The following is a 15,230-nucleotide window of genomic DNA, read 5'->3' on the forward strand; positions in this document are numbered from 1 at the left end:
ACAGTGCAGGGCTTTGGACCCTGCACTGGTCTTGATGACATTAGGATCCTAAACAGGTGGAGTGCGGGAGTGCAGATGCTGCGGGGACCAGGAGGATCGGTTAAGTATATCTCCTTTTAGACCCCTTTCACATGGGATCAGTGGACAGATTATGCAGCTCTTGTGGGAGTCTGTTCCACATTTTCACAGTAAGAGCCTTCTGAGGTGGTTCAGGCCAGCTCAGTAGATTGCTTTTAAAAAGCCTGGATTCTTTCATAAAACTGTGTACTGACATTTATAGGTAAAGTCGATTCAGGGATTATCCGATTGCCTTTTGGGGGATCAGGAAGGAATTCTTCCCCTGCTGGAGCAAATTGGATCATGCTTTGCTGGGGTTTTCGCCTTCCTCTGGATCAACTGTGGGTATAGGATTGTGTATATAGCATTGTATGAGATTATATATATATATATATATATATATATATATATATATATATATTTATTTTCCCTTTTATTGGTTGAACTAGATTGGCTTGTGTCTTTTTTTTTTAACCAGACTAAGTACGTAACTATGAGCTTATGCAGAGTGGACACAGCCCACTGTCTTCTATGGGCTGCTGGGATGTAAATGGACCGCCTGTGCGTTTTTACCCAATGGCCATCTGCTCCAATCCGCTAGAGCAGGGATCTCAAAACCACGGCCCTCCAGCTGTTGCTGAACTACACGTCCCATGAGGGATTGTAAAACTCTGACATTCACAGACATGACTAGGCATGATGGGAATTGTAGTTCCTGAACAACTGTGGGGACATAGTTTGGAGACCCCTGTGCTAGACGGATGGGGAACGGATCCCAACTGTCTGTTTTTAGCAGATAGGATCGGCTTTTTGGCAGGTGTCCGCCGCTACATTGGGTACAATGGATGGTCTGATCAGGTCAGCCTAAAAAAACTGACAGGGGGACCTAATCGGTCTACCCATTTGAAAAGGGCCGCATTGTTTCCCTAAGCATTAACAAGCAATTAAACTCTGCAGCGCGGGCACAGCTCCACTGCCAGCAATACTTTTTTATTTGCCTGGAGTTGGGCTTTATGTTAAAACTGAGTTCCACCCAAAAGTGGAACTTCTGCTTAATTGTCATCCCCCCCCCCTCCGGTGTCACATTTGGCACCTTTCAGGGGGGAGGGGGGAATGGGGATCCGTTTTTGACAGGTCCCCTTCCCCACTTCCGGGAAACCGGGCCGTGGCCCAATCTGCCGGAATGCCCCCTCCCTCTTCTTCCGCTGCCGGGCCAATCAGAAAGCGCCGAAGGGAACCGTCCATGAAGCCGAAAAGGCTTCACTTCCGGGTTCCCTTACATGGAATGGCGGCGGCTGCACACGACATTCGATCCGAAGATCGGCTGGGGTGCTGACATCGCGGGCTTCTTGGACAGGAAAGTGTCCATATAGTAAAAGTCAGCAGCTGCAGTATTTGTAGCTGCTGACTTTAAATTTTTTTGTTCCCCAAGGCGGAACTCTGCTTTAAGAAAGGGAATTCTAGAGCCCCTTCCAGCTTCTAATTGTCTGTTTCCTTGTTGCAGATTTTCCTTTACTTCCCATCTGGTAAAAGAAAGAACAGAAAGTGAGGGGAAATCTCATTAACAGAGCATCGGATAGTAGTAAATCCAGACAGGGGTTCTAACCTTTCCCCAATCTATCCAAAACTAAAATAAAAACTGAAAAGGTTTTGACTATAGATACGTTTTAGGCATGCATTCCAGTGATTTCAGATACCAAGATTATGTATATTTAAATAACTGATATGAACAGATTTGTGAAATCCAACTTACCTGTGTGAACTCCTTAGAGTAGTTGCTGCAAAGCACCTTAATGTCCATAAAAAGCATTTTGATATCCGGGTTTGTCTGTGAAGGTGGAAACAGGCATCATGCCCATTCTGTTATATTTTTATAGAGGATGCAGCAGCACATTAACCAAGCTTACAAAACTAAATCCTAGGCCAGTTTTTCTCAAACCTAATTTTGCACAGCGTCGTGCCTTTGGATGGTGCAGGCGCTAATCCGGGGGGTATTCAAAGCAGTCCCAGCTGTCAGAGGGGAATGGAAGTCTGTCTCTGTCTAGACCTTTGCCTTTCACCCACTGCCAGGCTGACACACCCGTGATGTGGTGAAGACTGGAAGGTAGGAGACATGTGAATGATGGGGGGAGTGGGTTCTGAGGACTCTGATTTTAAAGGGGGGACTGAGAACTTTAATGTGAAAGAGGTGGGGGAGGGGGGGAACAGACTGGCAACATTCATGTGAAGGGGTAAGGGGAGGGGGGACTCAGAATGTTAATGTGAAAGGTGGAGGACTGAAAACTCGAATGTGAAAGGTGGAGGACTGAGAGCTTGAATGTGAAAGGTGGAGGACTGAGAGCTTGAATGTGAAAGGTGGAGGACTGAGAGCTCGAATGTGAAAGGTGGGGGAACTCTGAGCTCGAATGTGAAAGGTGGAGGACTGAGAACTCGAATGTGAAAAGTGGAGGACTGAGAGCTCGAATGTGAAAGGTGGAGGACTGAGAGCTCGAATGTGAAAGGTGGAGGACTGAGAGCTCGAATGTGAAAGGTGGAGGACTGAGAGCTCGAATGTGAAAGGTGGAGGACTGAGAGCTCGAATGTGAAAGGTTGGGGACTGAGAACTCTAATGTGAAAGGGAGTGGGCTAAGTACTCTGATGTGAAGGGGGGGGGATAATGAGGTGGCTCCTAGATTGATTGGGGACTCTGATGCGAAGGAGGGGACCCCATTTTAGACCATTTGAGAAATACTGCTCTAGACACCAAATGAGTGATTGCCATTCTACATATTTATACATGCAGAAAAAGCTAAACAATGTCAGCCTGCTCTCCGATAATATCTAATGGTTTATCAATAAAGGATAATACAATACTAAATAAAATGCCCTTTGCAAGAGAATTACCTAAACTTCCTGCACCATTACAATGGCTCAGGAAACTGAGAAGTCGCGTGCACCACAGTTGCAATTTTTTTTACGTTACACGGTTGTTGCTCAGAGGTTCTTCAAATGCAATTTTTTTGGAACAAATACACTTTCGTGAAATTTTAATGCACAAAAACACAATATAACACCCACTGGATTGGCAAAATATAAAAGATGATGTTATGCCGAGTGAATAGATATCTAACATGAACTAAACAGCGCTTACCCCACCCCACATCTACCTAATGAAAGCTATGTACTTATTCAATAAATACACTGGTGAATATCCAAAATGACAATCGTGACTGAGTAGCAAGCTATGAATTAATAACTCTAATGTTACTTTATTATCTAATAATAGTGACTTCATTTAAATGGTAAAGTGACTCGTGATGATATGTGCAAACATAGCAAGACAAAGTGCTTGGTGCTCCGTGCTCCAAAGGTGATTGTAATTCCACCAGATGGTTGGACTCCTCTGCCGTATGGCAAGAAGAGTCATCTGTGCTTTAGGTTTCTTGAGGGGGGAACCTATCCCTCTACGATTATCTCTGGACCCTTCCACTGTATGGGTTGGCCTCCTATGGTGGCATTCAAAATCCGGGGTGTGCGGGAATGGAATATACAAACAGAGGTCTCCTCATAGTGTAAGATCCTTTAAAAACCTTTATTCGGCTAAGGCATCTTATAGTAATAGCTCCTTTAAAAGGTGTGTACAGCTTTAATAAAAATCTTTGGTAAAAAAATGTCCCCATGCAGCTATCGGTATCTGTTGAATAACGTGGTCTGCAGACCAGCGCGTTTTTAACGTCCGTGCTGGATGTGACTTCAGGCTTGACGCGTTTTATCATCAAAGTGCAGCATTATCAAAAGCTTTGGGACATCCCTCTTGCAATGGCACAACCATCTACCCATCCCCACATGCCAGGGTGCTAGGTGTTATCCTGGATTCTGAACTCTCCTTTTGGCCACACATCAAATCCCTTTCCAAAGCTTGCCCCCTCAACCTCAGCAACATCTCCAAACTACGTCCCTTCCTAACCAATGAAACCACAAAGCTCTTGATTCACTCCCTGGTTATCTCTCGCCTCGAATACTGCAATTTCCTCCTCATTGGCTTACCTTTAAATAGCCTTCAGTCCATCATGAATGCTGCTGCCAGACTCATCCACCTTACAAACCGCTCAGTGTCTGCTACCCCTCTCTGCCGATCCCTCCATTGGCTGCCATTCACCCAACAACTTAAATTCAAAATACTAACAATAACTTACAAAGCCATCCACAACTCTGCCCCCAGCTACATCCCTAGCCTAATCTCAAAATACCAACCTACTTGGATTCTTTGTTCCTCCCAAGACCTCCTGCTCTCTAGCTCCCTCGTCACCACCTCCCATGCTCGCCTCCAGGACTTCTCCCGAGCCTCTCCCATCCTCTGGAATTCCCTACCGCAATCTGTCAGACTATCTCCAAATCTGTCCACTTTTAGGCGAACCTTGAAAATGTTTCTCTTCAGAGAAGCCTACCCTGCCTCCACCTAACAACTGTACTTTAAATTTTCTTCATTAGATCATCCCCCTCAGTTTTCACCCTTTTGTTTTACTCGACCCTCCCTCCTAGATTGTAAGCTCTAAAAAGCAGGGCCCTCTGATCCCTCCTGTGTTGAACTGTATTGTAACTGTACTGTCTGCCCTAACATTGTAAAGCTCTGCGCAAACTGTTGGCGCTATATAAATCCTGTATAATAATAATAATAATAGATGAAATCTCATTGCTTCTGGTTGGGAGGAACAACATCAGTTCCTCTCACTGTGTCCCAGGAACAGGATGCCGCTGGTTGCATTCTTACCGGACTCCCTGATTGCATAGGAGAGCCTGACAAAAGCAGCGGGAGGGGGTGGGACCCCTTTCTGCAACTTGTAAAAGTAATCCAGTGGCTTCTTGCAGTTGCAGCGGTGACCAAGATATCACCCTTCCAATCCAGTAATGTACTGGTACAATGCTGGTTGGCAAGTGGTTAAAGAAAAACTCTACTCTTACTATCAAAAATAATATTTTTAAATGCTAAAAATGGTCCCTGTGTAAAGGCGAAAAAAAACATACATACTAGACAATGGAATCCAGCATTGTCTTGCTTGTAGGGAAAGTTCTCCCTATGCGCCTCATCTCTGGCGCTGCCACCTTGAATTAGTTTCCACTTTTCCAGCGCATGTGTAGCAGACACACCACAGGGATCTGTGCCAGGTCAACGGGACCTGGTAGACTCCTGTGGTGTGTCTGCACATGTGATGGACCCCGCATGTGTAGATACACCACTGGCAGACATCCATGCAGTTTCTGTGCATGCATGAGAGCCCACAAGCTTCCTCCTGGGAAGAGTGATGTCGAAATCCAAGGACTTAGACTTTAAGGGGAAAAAATATTGTTTGCAATTCTGTTATAGGAAAGGGGGAGGAGGCAGGGGAGAGCAACATAAAAAAAAAAAAAAACAGGGTGAAGGGTTTAAAAAAAACTTTTTAAGTAAAAAAAAAAAAAAAAAAAAATTTATATATATATATAATGGAATGCATTTCAAATGCAAAGCACATGTAAGCATGCATGTGGAAAAGCACGCTGAATGTAGGGATGGTGGTATGAATTAGCCCTTAATCCAGATCTGTCCAAAGCTGTAACTCTTCTTCATAACAAGATGTCCCTCGTCTTCCGAGTTGAAAGACACCCATCGTTGTTCACAGTATAATAATGCATGGGGAACCCCTGAAATCCTTATGTTCTTTGCATTATTGAGGACTACCCACCACCAGGAGAAGACCACAGACAAAGATGACCCAGAAAGTCAAGTAACAGGAGACATATGGGCTTTAAAAAAAAAAAAAAAAAAAACACCCATGCTCACCTTCATGCTGCAGCATTTATATGATACTACAGCTGTCCCTCACCGACTTTAAGACCTGAGCGTTCACATGACTACTCAGTACTCTGTCTTCTCAGATCAGAGAGCAGTGACTGTCAGTTACCGCTCTCCGCTTTGCTCCTCCTGTGCTCACTGGAGTGCCAGGGAGGGGCCAGGCACAGCTGGCACTGGCTCTTGCCCAGGTGCTGAAAGGTGGAGCCAGCTGTCAATCGGGCAACGGGGTAGACCCCAACAATATTGTCAAGATCCTTTAAGAGCCTGGTTCAGCTCTGCCCCATCAGCTGACTGTGGGTCACAGGAGTAAAAAAGTAATTCTATTTTTTTTTTTTTTTTTTTTTAATCAGAAAGAAATATTTTACTGTGCATAAAGTTAGCCAAGGTACATACAATTATAAAAGGGCATAGTGTACTAAAAGTATTATGTACAATGTGATACATTGAGGTAGAATAAAACCAGTTGCACAACAAATGTAATATCATATATAGTAACTAATGTTTAAACAAACGAACAAACAATAACTCGGATATCTGAGAACAGACATCCCTTGACATGTGTACCATCCGTAAATGTGCAAGGAGAGAATGGCGTCCCAAACAGGAAAGTGACTCCCAAAGCAGCATCCACATTAGGTAAAGTGCCAATCTGTATCTCCATACCTGACCGGAAATTCAAGAGCCACGTACTCTTGCTTTCATACCTAGACCTGGAGCAGTCTGGTGACAACTAATTGAACGGGTTCTCCAGCCATTCCTGACATATTCTGGTAAATTTGCCAGCCACATTTCTGTGCTGGTATGCATTTTTTTTTCCTAGCAAGTATTGTATTCACCTGTTGTATCCATTGGGCAGACGTGGGTACTCCAGCAGAGAGCCAGAACCTCGCAATCAACTTTCTAGCAAGATAAAACAATCGAATCAAGACAACATAGGTAGGAGGATAGAGCTCCTCCTCAAGACCACCCAACAGACAAGTAATCGGATCCACTGGCAACTGTAAGTGGTAAACTTTATTAATGGTCTCGGTGACCTCATTACAGTAGCGTACTAATTTAGGGAATTTCCAAAAGAAAGTGGAATCAGAGTACCCTGATGCAGCCGAAACCTCAGACACAAGAAGGGGGGGGCGGGTCTGCCCTTCCCCATTTGTACAATTGTATTGGAGTCCTATACACCCTATGGAGAATAAACAAGTGGGATAGCTTGTGAGCCGCAGAGACAGAAAACTAGGGGATCAGTCGCCAGAATCTGTTCCCATCTATCCCCATCTTTAGGGTCAACATCAAAGTTTCCCACTTTTCCCTACAGGGCAGCAGGTCTGGAGCTTTAATATGGGCTAGTAGGCAAGTATAAATACGAGAGATAATCCCCTTCTTACTCACAGTAACAAAGATAGAGGGAAGAAAGTCAAAGTTGTCAAGGCGCACGACAGAGCATCTACCTTGAATTCTCATGGCATGCCACAGTTGTAAATAAAATAAATAAATAATAAATAAATAAATACATAAAATAAATAATAATAAATAATATTAATAAAATAGAAATATGGTAATGAGGGGAACTCCGTTCAACTGAAGAAAGGACTTCACCACCGCACCATCAAACAACTGCAACATCTACTTGGTCCCAACAGTTTTTCAGATGGAATGGTCTAGCAGTTTCTCGAATTCAGTGTAGGACCTATTACCCCAAATGGGTGTGCAGTCCAGGAAGCCCTCAATGCCCAGGTGCTTCTTCAACTCCTTCCAGAGTCTCCAGAGCAAGTGGACAGTCGGACACGCTGGAGGAGCCCCCTGGGAGGCCCATCTCCATCTGGGACACAAGGGAGTGAATAAAGAAGGTCCAGGAGGGGTCTGCTACCACTGATAAATCCCACCCTGCAAAGTGCTGCAGTTGTGCAGCCAAGAAATAGGTGAAAGAATGCGGGACAGCCATTCCTCCCTGATCTTTAGGGTATTGTAAGGTAGCTAATTTAATGCAGGCCACTCCATTCTTCCATATTAATGCTCTATATTGGGACTCTATACGAGCAAACCAATAGCCAGATATCCAAATGGGTGCGTTATGAAGGACATAAAATAGCTGCGGCGCCCACACCATTTTGATAAGATTTGCCCTTCCTGAAACTGATAGAGGAAGCTTGCACCAGCTAGCACATTTATGTTTGAATGTTTGTAGAATAGGTTTCATGTTTAATGAGATATAGTCTCTAGGGTTCCCAGTCACCTCAATACCCAGATATCGAAAGGAGTGAACTACTTCCACCTGAGCCGCCCAGTCCGGTATGAGAGAATCTAGGGGTCTAGCAATAGGAGGGAGAATTAATGCCAATTAATAGTAAATCCAGAGTACTGCACAAATCTCTCTATGAGAAGCATAACAGCCTCCAAGGAACCAACTGTATCCCCCAGATATATCAAAGTGTCATCTGTGTAGAGGGAGATTTTATCCTCCCTCTCCCCCCGACGAAACCCCACAATGTCCGATGAGGTTCTGAACATAGCCGCTAGTGGTTCCAATGCCAAGGCAAAAAGGAGGGGCAAAAGTGGACACCCCTGCCTAGTGCCTTTGTGCAATGGAAACCCCCCCAGGCAAGATCCCATTAATTCATATTCTAGCACAGGGAGCTGCATACAGGAGCTGCACCCAAGCCAGAAAGGTCTTTCCAACCCTGAATTTTCTCAGTACTGCCCAAAGGTATTTCCACTCAACACTGTGAAAGGCCTTGGCAGCATCAAGGGAGAACACCGCCCTATTTCCAGGGTTATCCACAGGTAACTGGAGATTCAGGAACAAACAACGCATGTTGAGGGCAGTAGACCGAGCCGGGAAAAAAAACAGACTGGTCCAAAGCTACCAGACCTGATACAACCCCTGCCAGTCTGGTGGCCAGACCCCTAGTCGATAGTTAAATGTCTGAATTTATAAGTGAAATGGGCCTATTTGAGTCGGGCAGCAATGGGTCCTTGCCAGGCTTGGCTATGACCACTATGACTGCCTCGTGCATGGATTGGGGAAGATTGCCAGATCCAACTGCAACATTCAGGGTATCTAATAGGAGGGGGAGAAGTGGTTCACTATATCTTTTATAAGTTTCATTTAGGAGACTAGGGATGAGCCGAACACCCCCCGGTTCGGTTCGCACCAGAACTTGCGAACGACCCCCGCGTTCGGTACGAACGTTAGAACCCCATTGAAGTCTATGGGACTCGAACGTTCGAATTGGAAAGTGCTAATTTTAACGGCTAATATGCAAGATAGTGTGCTAAAAAGGGTTTGGCGACCTGCCTCCTGCCTCAAGGGACATGGGTCACTGCAAAAAAAAGTTTTAAAAACTACCGTTTTGGCGGGAGCAGTGATTTTAACCACTTAAGGACCGCCGTATTGCCATTGTACGTCAGCACAATGGCACAGGCAGGCACAATCACGTACATCTACGTGATTGCCTTCCAGCGGGTGGGGGGTCCGATCGGACCCCCTCCCGCTGTTTACGGCGGTCCGATTCGGTCCAGGAGCGCTCCGTGATGAGGGGATGGCCGTTGGTTTTCGGCCACCCCCTCTGGATCGCTCCTGGCCAATGAGAAGCTTCCTCCCCTGTGTATTGTTTACACAGGAAGGAGGAAGTGATGTCATTCTCCTCGGGGCGGTCTTTTTGACCGGACTACGAGGAGAAGAGTAAAAGTAAGTGTGCACCAACACTACACTGACATGTAGGTACACACAGGCACACAAACCCCCCCCGATCCCCCCCCCCGATCGCCCCCCGATCCCCCCCCGCCCCCCCTCCCCCCCCAGTCACAGTGTCACTGATTGCATTGATCATTTCTTTACTGATCAATGCATTCAGTGTCAGTTGTGACAGTAAAAACTGTCAGGACAGTTAGTGTTAGGTCCAGGGTAGCCCCCTATCACCCCCCAATAAAGATTTAACCCCCTGATTGCCCCTAGAGTTAACCCTTTCACCCCCTTTTGCCAGTGTCACTAAGCGATCATTTTTCTGATCGCTGCATGTGTCGCTAGGTAGCTAGTTATTTTTTTAGGTTCACCGCCAGGTTTTTATATCGCTAGGTACCCCGATATAGTACCCAATAATGGTTTTAACCCCCAGATTGCCGCTAGTTAACCCTTCCACCCCCTTTTTCCAGTGTCACTAAGCGATCGTTTTTCTGATCGCTGCATTAGTGTCGCTACAGTCGCTAGGTAGCTAGTTATTTTTTTAGGTTCACCGCCAGGTTTTTATAGCGCTAGGTACCCCGATATACTACCCAATAATGGTTTTAACCCCCTGATTGCCGCTAGTTAACCCTTTCACCCCCTTTTGCCAGTGTCACTAAGCGATCATTTTTCTGATCGCTGCATGTGTCGCTAGGTAGCTAGTTATTTTTTTAGGTTCACCGCCAGGTTTTTATATCGCTAGGTACCCCGATATACTACCCAATAATGGTTTTAACCCCCAGATTGCCGCTAGTTAACCCTTTCACCCCCTTTTTGCCAGTGTCACTAAGCGATCGTTTTTCTGATCGCTGCATTAGTGTCGCTACAGTCGCTAGGTAGCTAGTTATTTTTTTAGGTTCACCGCCAGGTTTTTATAGCGCTAGGTACCCCGATATACTACCCAATAATGGGTTTAACCCCCTGATTTCCGCTAGTTAACCCTTTCACCCCCTTTTGCCAGTGTCACTAAGCGATAATTTTTCTGAACGCTGCATCAGTGTCGCTAGTGTCGCTAGGTAGCTAGTTATTTTTTTAGGTTCACCGCCAGGTTTTTATAGCGCTAGGTACCCCGATATACTACCCAATAATGGTTTTAACCCCCTGATTGCTGCTAGTTAACCCTTTCACCCCCTTTCACCAGCGATCACAGTATAAGTGTCACTGGTGACGCTGGTTAGCCAGTTAGTTATTTAGGTTCCCCGTCAGGTTTTTATATAGCGCCAGGGACCCCCATATACTACCTAATAAAAATTTGAACCCCCTGATTGCCCCTAGTTAACCCTTTCACCACTGATCACCGTATAAGTGTTACGGGTGACTCTGGTTAGTTTGTTTTTTATAGCATTTTATATTCAAATCCGGAAGGCAGTGCTTGGTTTTCGGGGTCCCGTACGTGGCTAGGCTCCCAAAAAGTCCCCCACATGTGGTATCCCCGTACTCGGGAGAAGCAGCAGAATTTATTTTGGGGTGTAATTTGACTTCTGCCCATAGCATGTGTGAGCAATATATCATTTAGTGACAACTTTGTGCAAAAAAAAAAAAAGTTTGTAATATTCCCGCAACTTTTGGCAAAATATAAAATATTCCATGGACTCAACATGCCTCTCAGTAAATAGCTTGGGGTGTCTACTTTCCAAAATGGGGTCATTTGGGGGGGTTTTGTGCTATTTTGGCATTTTATGGCCTTCGAAACTGTGATAGGTAGTGAGGAGTTAAATCAAAAATTTGCACCCTTAGAAATCCTGAAGGTGGTGATTGGTTTTCGGGGTGCCGTGCGCGACTAGACTCCCAAAAAGTCCCACACATGTGGTATCCCCGTACTCGGGAGAAGCAGCAGAATGTATTTTGGGGTGTCATTTCACATATGCCCATAGCATGTGTGAGCAATATATCATTTAGTGACAACTTGGTGCAAAAAAAAAAAAGTTTGTAATATTCCCGTAACTTGTGGCAAAATATAAAATATTCCATGGACTCAACATGCCTCTCAGTAAATAGCTTGGGGTGTCTACTTTCCAAAATGGGGTCATTTTGGGGGGTTTTGTGCTATTTTGGTATTTTATGGCCTTCGAAACTGTGATAGGTAGTGAGGAGTTAAATCAAAAATTTGCACCCTTAGAAATCCTGAAGGTGGTGACTGGTTTTCGGGGTGCCGTGCGCGACTAGACTCCCAAAAAGTCCCACACACGTGGTATCCCCATACTCGGGAGAAGTAGCGGAATATATTTTGGGGTGCAATTCCACATATAACCATGGCATGTGTGAGCAATATATCATTTAGTGACAACTTTTTGTAAAAAAAATTTTTTTATTTTTTTTTTGTCATTATTCAATCCCTTAGGACAAAAAAAATAAATATTCAATGGGCTCAACATACCCATCAGCAATTTCCTTGGGGTGTCTACTTTCCAAAATGGGGTCATTTGGGGGGGGATTTGTACTGCCCTGCCATTTTAGCACCTCAAGAAATGAGATCGGCAGTCATAAATTAAAAGCTGTGTAAATTCCAGAAAATGTACTCTAGTTTGTAGACGCTATAACTTTTGCGCAAACCAAAAAATATACGCTTATTGACATTTTTTTTACTAAAGACATGTGGCTGAATAAATTTTGCCCTCAATGTATGACTAAAATTTAGTTTATTCGATTTTTCTTATAACAAAAAGAAGAAAATATCTTTTTTTTTCAAAATTTTCGCTATTTTTCCATTTATATCGCAAAAAAAAAAAAAAATCGCAGAGGCAATCAAATACCATCAAAAGAAAGCTCTATTTGTGGGAAGAAAAGGACGCAAATTTCGTTTGGGTGCAATATTGCATGACCGCGCAATTACCAGTTAAAGCAGCGCAGTGCGAAATTGCAAAAAGACCTCTGGTCCTTAAGGTGTTTATTGGTCCGGAGCTGAAGTGGTTAATGACGATTAAAGTGAAAAAAAAAAAAAGTGAAATATTCCTTTAAATATGGTGCCTGGGGGGTGTCTGTAGTATGCCTGTGAAATGCCACGTGTTTCCCGTGTTTAGAACAGTCCCTGCACAAAATGACATTAAACGGAAATAACACCATTTAAAACTGCTTGCGGTTTTAATGTTATATCTGGTTCCTGCAATATGGTTGAAAATCATTCAGAAAAATGGCATGGGTAGCCCTCCCTGCCCATTACCAGCCTATTTGGGTCTTGTACACATATTAAGGGGAACCCCGTACCCATATTAAAAAAAGGAAATGCGTGTGGCCCCCAGGCCCTATATACTCAGAACAGCAGTATACAGGCGGTGCAAACAAGACAGGGACTGTGTAGGTTTGTTGTGTTAAGTTGAATCTGTTTGTCATTTTCAACCGGTACATTTTTAAAGTGTAGCTCCAGTCAAAAAAAATATCTTTAAGCTTTTTGGAAAACAGGGAAGGGTTATCACCCCTGTATAATTTTGTTTTGTCGTCCATCTTTTTTCATCTCACTTGCTGCTGTCTCCTTGCGTTTGCAAGTAGGAGATGTTTGTAAGTTGGATGTTTGAAAGTAGGGGCCTGCCCTATATTATAGCGGTATGTACTGGGTACAGAGCACGCAGACAGCACGCACTATCTCCTAACACTACTGACTGCAAGCTCTATTATTAACCACTTGTTAGCCCAATGTTTGCATAAAGTGAAAGATGAAGTTATGCTGAGTAAATAGATATCAAACATGTCACTCTTCAAAATTGCACATGCCCGTGGAATGGCGCCAAACGTCGCTACTTAAAAAATCCCCATAGGCGACGCTTTAAATATTTTTTTACTGGTTACATGTTTTGAGTTGCAGAGGAGGTCTAGGACTAGAATTATTGCTCTCGCTCTAACATTCTCAGCGATACCTCACATGTGTGGTACATGCGAGCACATGGGGACATGGGCGCTTTAATTTTTATTTTATTTTTTTATTGTTCATTTTACTTTATTTTAGTTTGACATTTTTTTTCCCAAAAATATATTTTTGATCACTTTTATTCCTATTACAAGAAATGTAAACATCCCTTGTAATAGGAATATGGGATGACAGGTCCTCTTTACAGTGAAATCTGGGGGGTCAATATGACCCCACATCTCACCTCTAGGCTGGGAAGCCTGAAATAAAAAATAAAAAAAAAGATTCTGGCTTTGATCGTACTGGCGAGTTGGTAGAAGCACCGGAGGGCGGTGAGGGGTGGGGGGCGTCTATGGCTGGGTACTTCAGGGTATCACCGAGTATGGCTGGGTATCTCTGAGTATGGCTGGGTATGGCAATTTATGGCAGGGTATTACAGAGTATTGGCGGGGTACTACAGAGTAATAGCAGGGTACTGCAGAGTATTGGGGGTACTGCAGAGTAATGCGGGGTACTGCAGAGTAATGGGGGGTACTGCAGAGTAATGGGGGGGTACTGCAGAGTAATGGGGGGGTACTGCAGAGTAATGGCGGGGTACTGCAGAGTAATGGCGGGGTACTGCAGAGTAATGGGGGTTACTGCAGAGTAATGGGGGGTACTGCAGAGTAATGGGGGGTACTGCAGAGTAATGGGGGGTACTGCAGAGTAATGGCAGGGTACTGCAGAGTAATGGCAGGGTACTGCAGAGTAATGGGGGTTACTGCAGAGTAATGGGGGGTACTGAAGAGTAATGGCAGGGTACTGCAGAGTAATGGCAGGGTACTGCACTGCAGAGTAATGGCAGGGTACTGCACTGCAGAGTAATGGCAGGGTACTGCACTGCAGAGTAATGGCAGGGTACTGCACTGCAGAGTAATGGCAGGGTACTGCACTGCAGAGTAATGGCAGGGTACTGCACTGCAGAGTAATGGCAGGGTACTGCACTGCAGAGTAATGGCGGGGTACTGCACTGCAGAGTAATGGCGGGGTACTGCACTGCAGAGTAATGGCGGGGTACTGCAGAGTAATGGCGGGGTACTGCACTGCAGAGTAATGGCGGGGTACTGCAGAGTAATGGCAGGGTACTGCACTGCAGAGTAATGGCGGGGTACTGCACTGCAGAGTAATGGCGGGGTACTGCACTGCAGAGTAATGGCGGGGTACTGCAGAGTAATGGCGGGGTACTGCAGAGTAATGGCAGGGTACTGCACTGCAGAGTAATGGCGGGGTACTGCACTGCAGAGTAATGGCGGGGTACTGCACTGCAGAGTAATGGCGGGGTACTGCAGAGTAATGGCGGGGTACTGCAGAGTAATGGCGGGGTACTGCAGAGTAATGGCGGGGTACTGCAGAGTATGCACTGGTATTGCAGAGTATTGGCAGGGAATTGAGGGGTTAAATTCGGTGAGCAGCGATGTGGGCACTGCAGATGCAGCCCACATCGCTGCTGACACCGATCTCTTTCCCCTCTGCTGTACCGATCGGTACAGAAAGGGGAGGGAGGAACAGGCGTCATAACATGACGCCGGTTTGTTTCCAAGTGATCACTCCGTCATTTGACGGAGTAATCACGTGGTAAACGGCTGCTATGAGCGGCCGTTTACCGTGATGCGCCGGGTCCATAGGACCCGGCGGTCACGGATGCTCTCGAGTGCGCACACCTCGGGGCACGCGAGAGCAGAATTCTGGGAGGCCGTTAATTAACGGCCTCTCTGAGTTAAACAACCGCCCTGAAGCCGTTAATCGGCAATGGGCAGTTGTTAAGT

The 15,230-nt window shown here is 45.2% G+C and overlaps 1 protein-coding gene across 2 annotated transcripts in view; it reads right to left on the reverse strand.

The window, feature by feature from the left end:
* The window catches only part of LOC143959300 (putative E3 SUMO-protein ligase RNF212), a 75,832-nt gene that overhangs the window by 37,810 nt on the left and 22,792 nt on the right, over positions 1 to 15,230 (reverse strand). For both annotated transcript variants that reach the window (XM_077467983.1, XM_077467982.1), the window contains one exon: positions 1,811 to 1,885. In XM_077467983.1, coding sequence (XP_077324109.1) covers positions 1,811 to 1,885 — 75 coding nt within the window. The remainder of the gene's footprint in view (positions 1 to 1,810; positions 1,886 to 15,230) is intronic.

Source organism: Lithobates pipiens, unplaced genomic scaffold, assembly GCF_037356315.1.
Source record: "Lithobates pipiens isolate NorthernLeopardFrog02 unplaced genomic scaffold, aLitPip1_a1.2 Scaffold_7, whole genome shotgun sequence".
NCBI classification, from domain to species: Eukaryota; Metazoa; Chordata; class Amphibia; order Anura; family Ranidae; genus Lithobates; species Lithobates pipiens.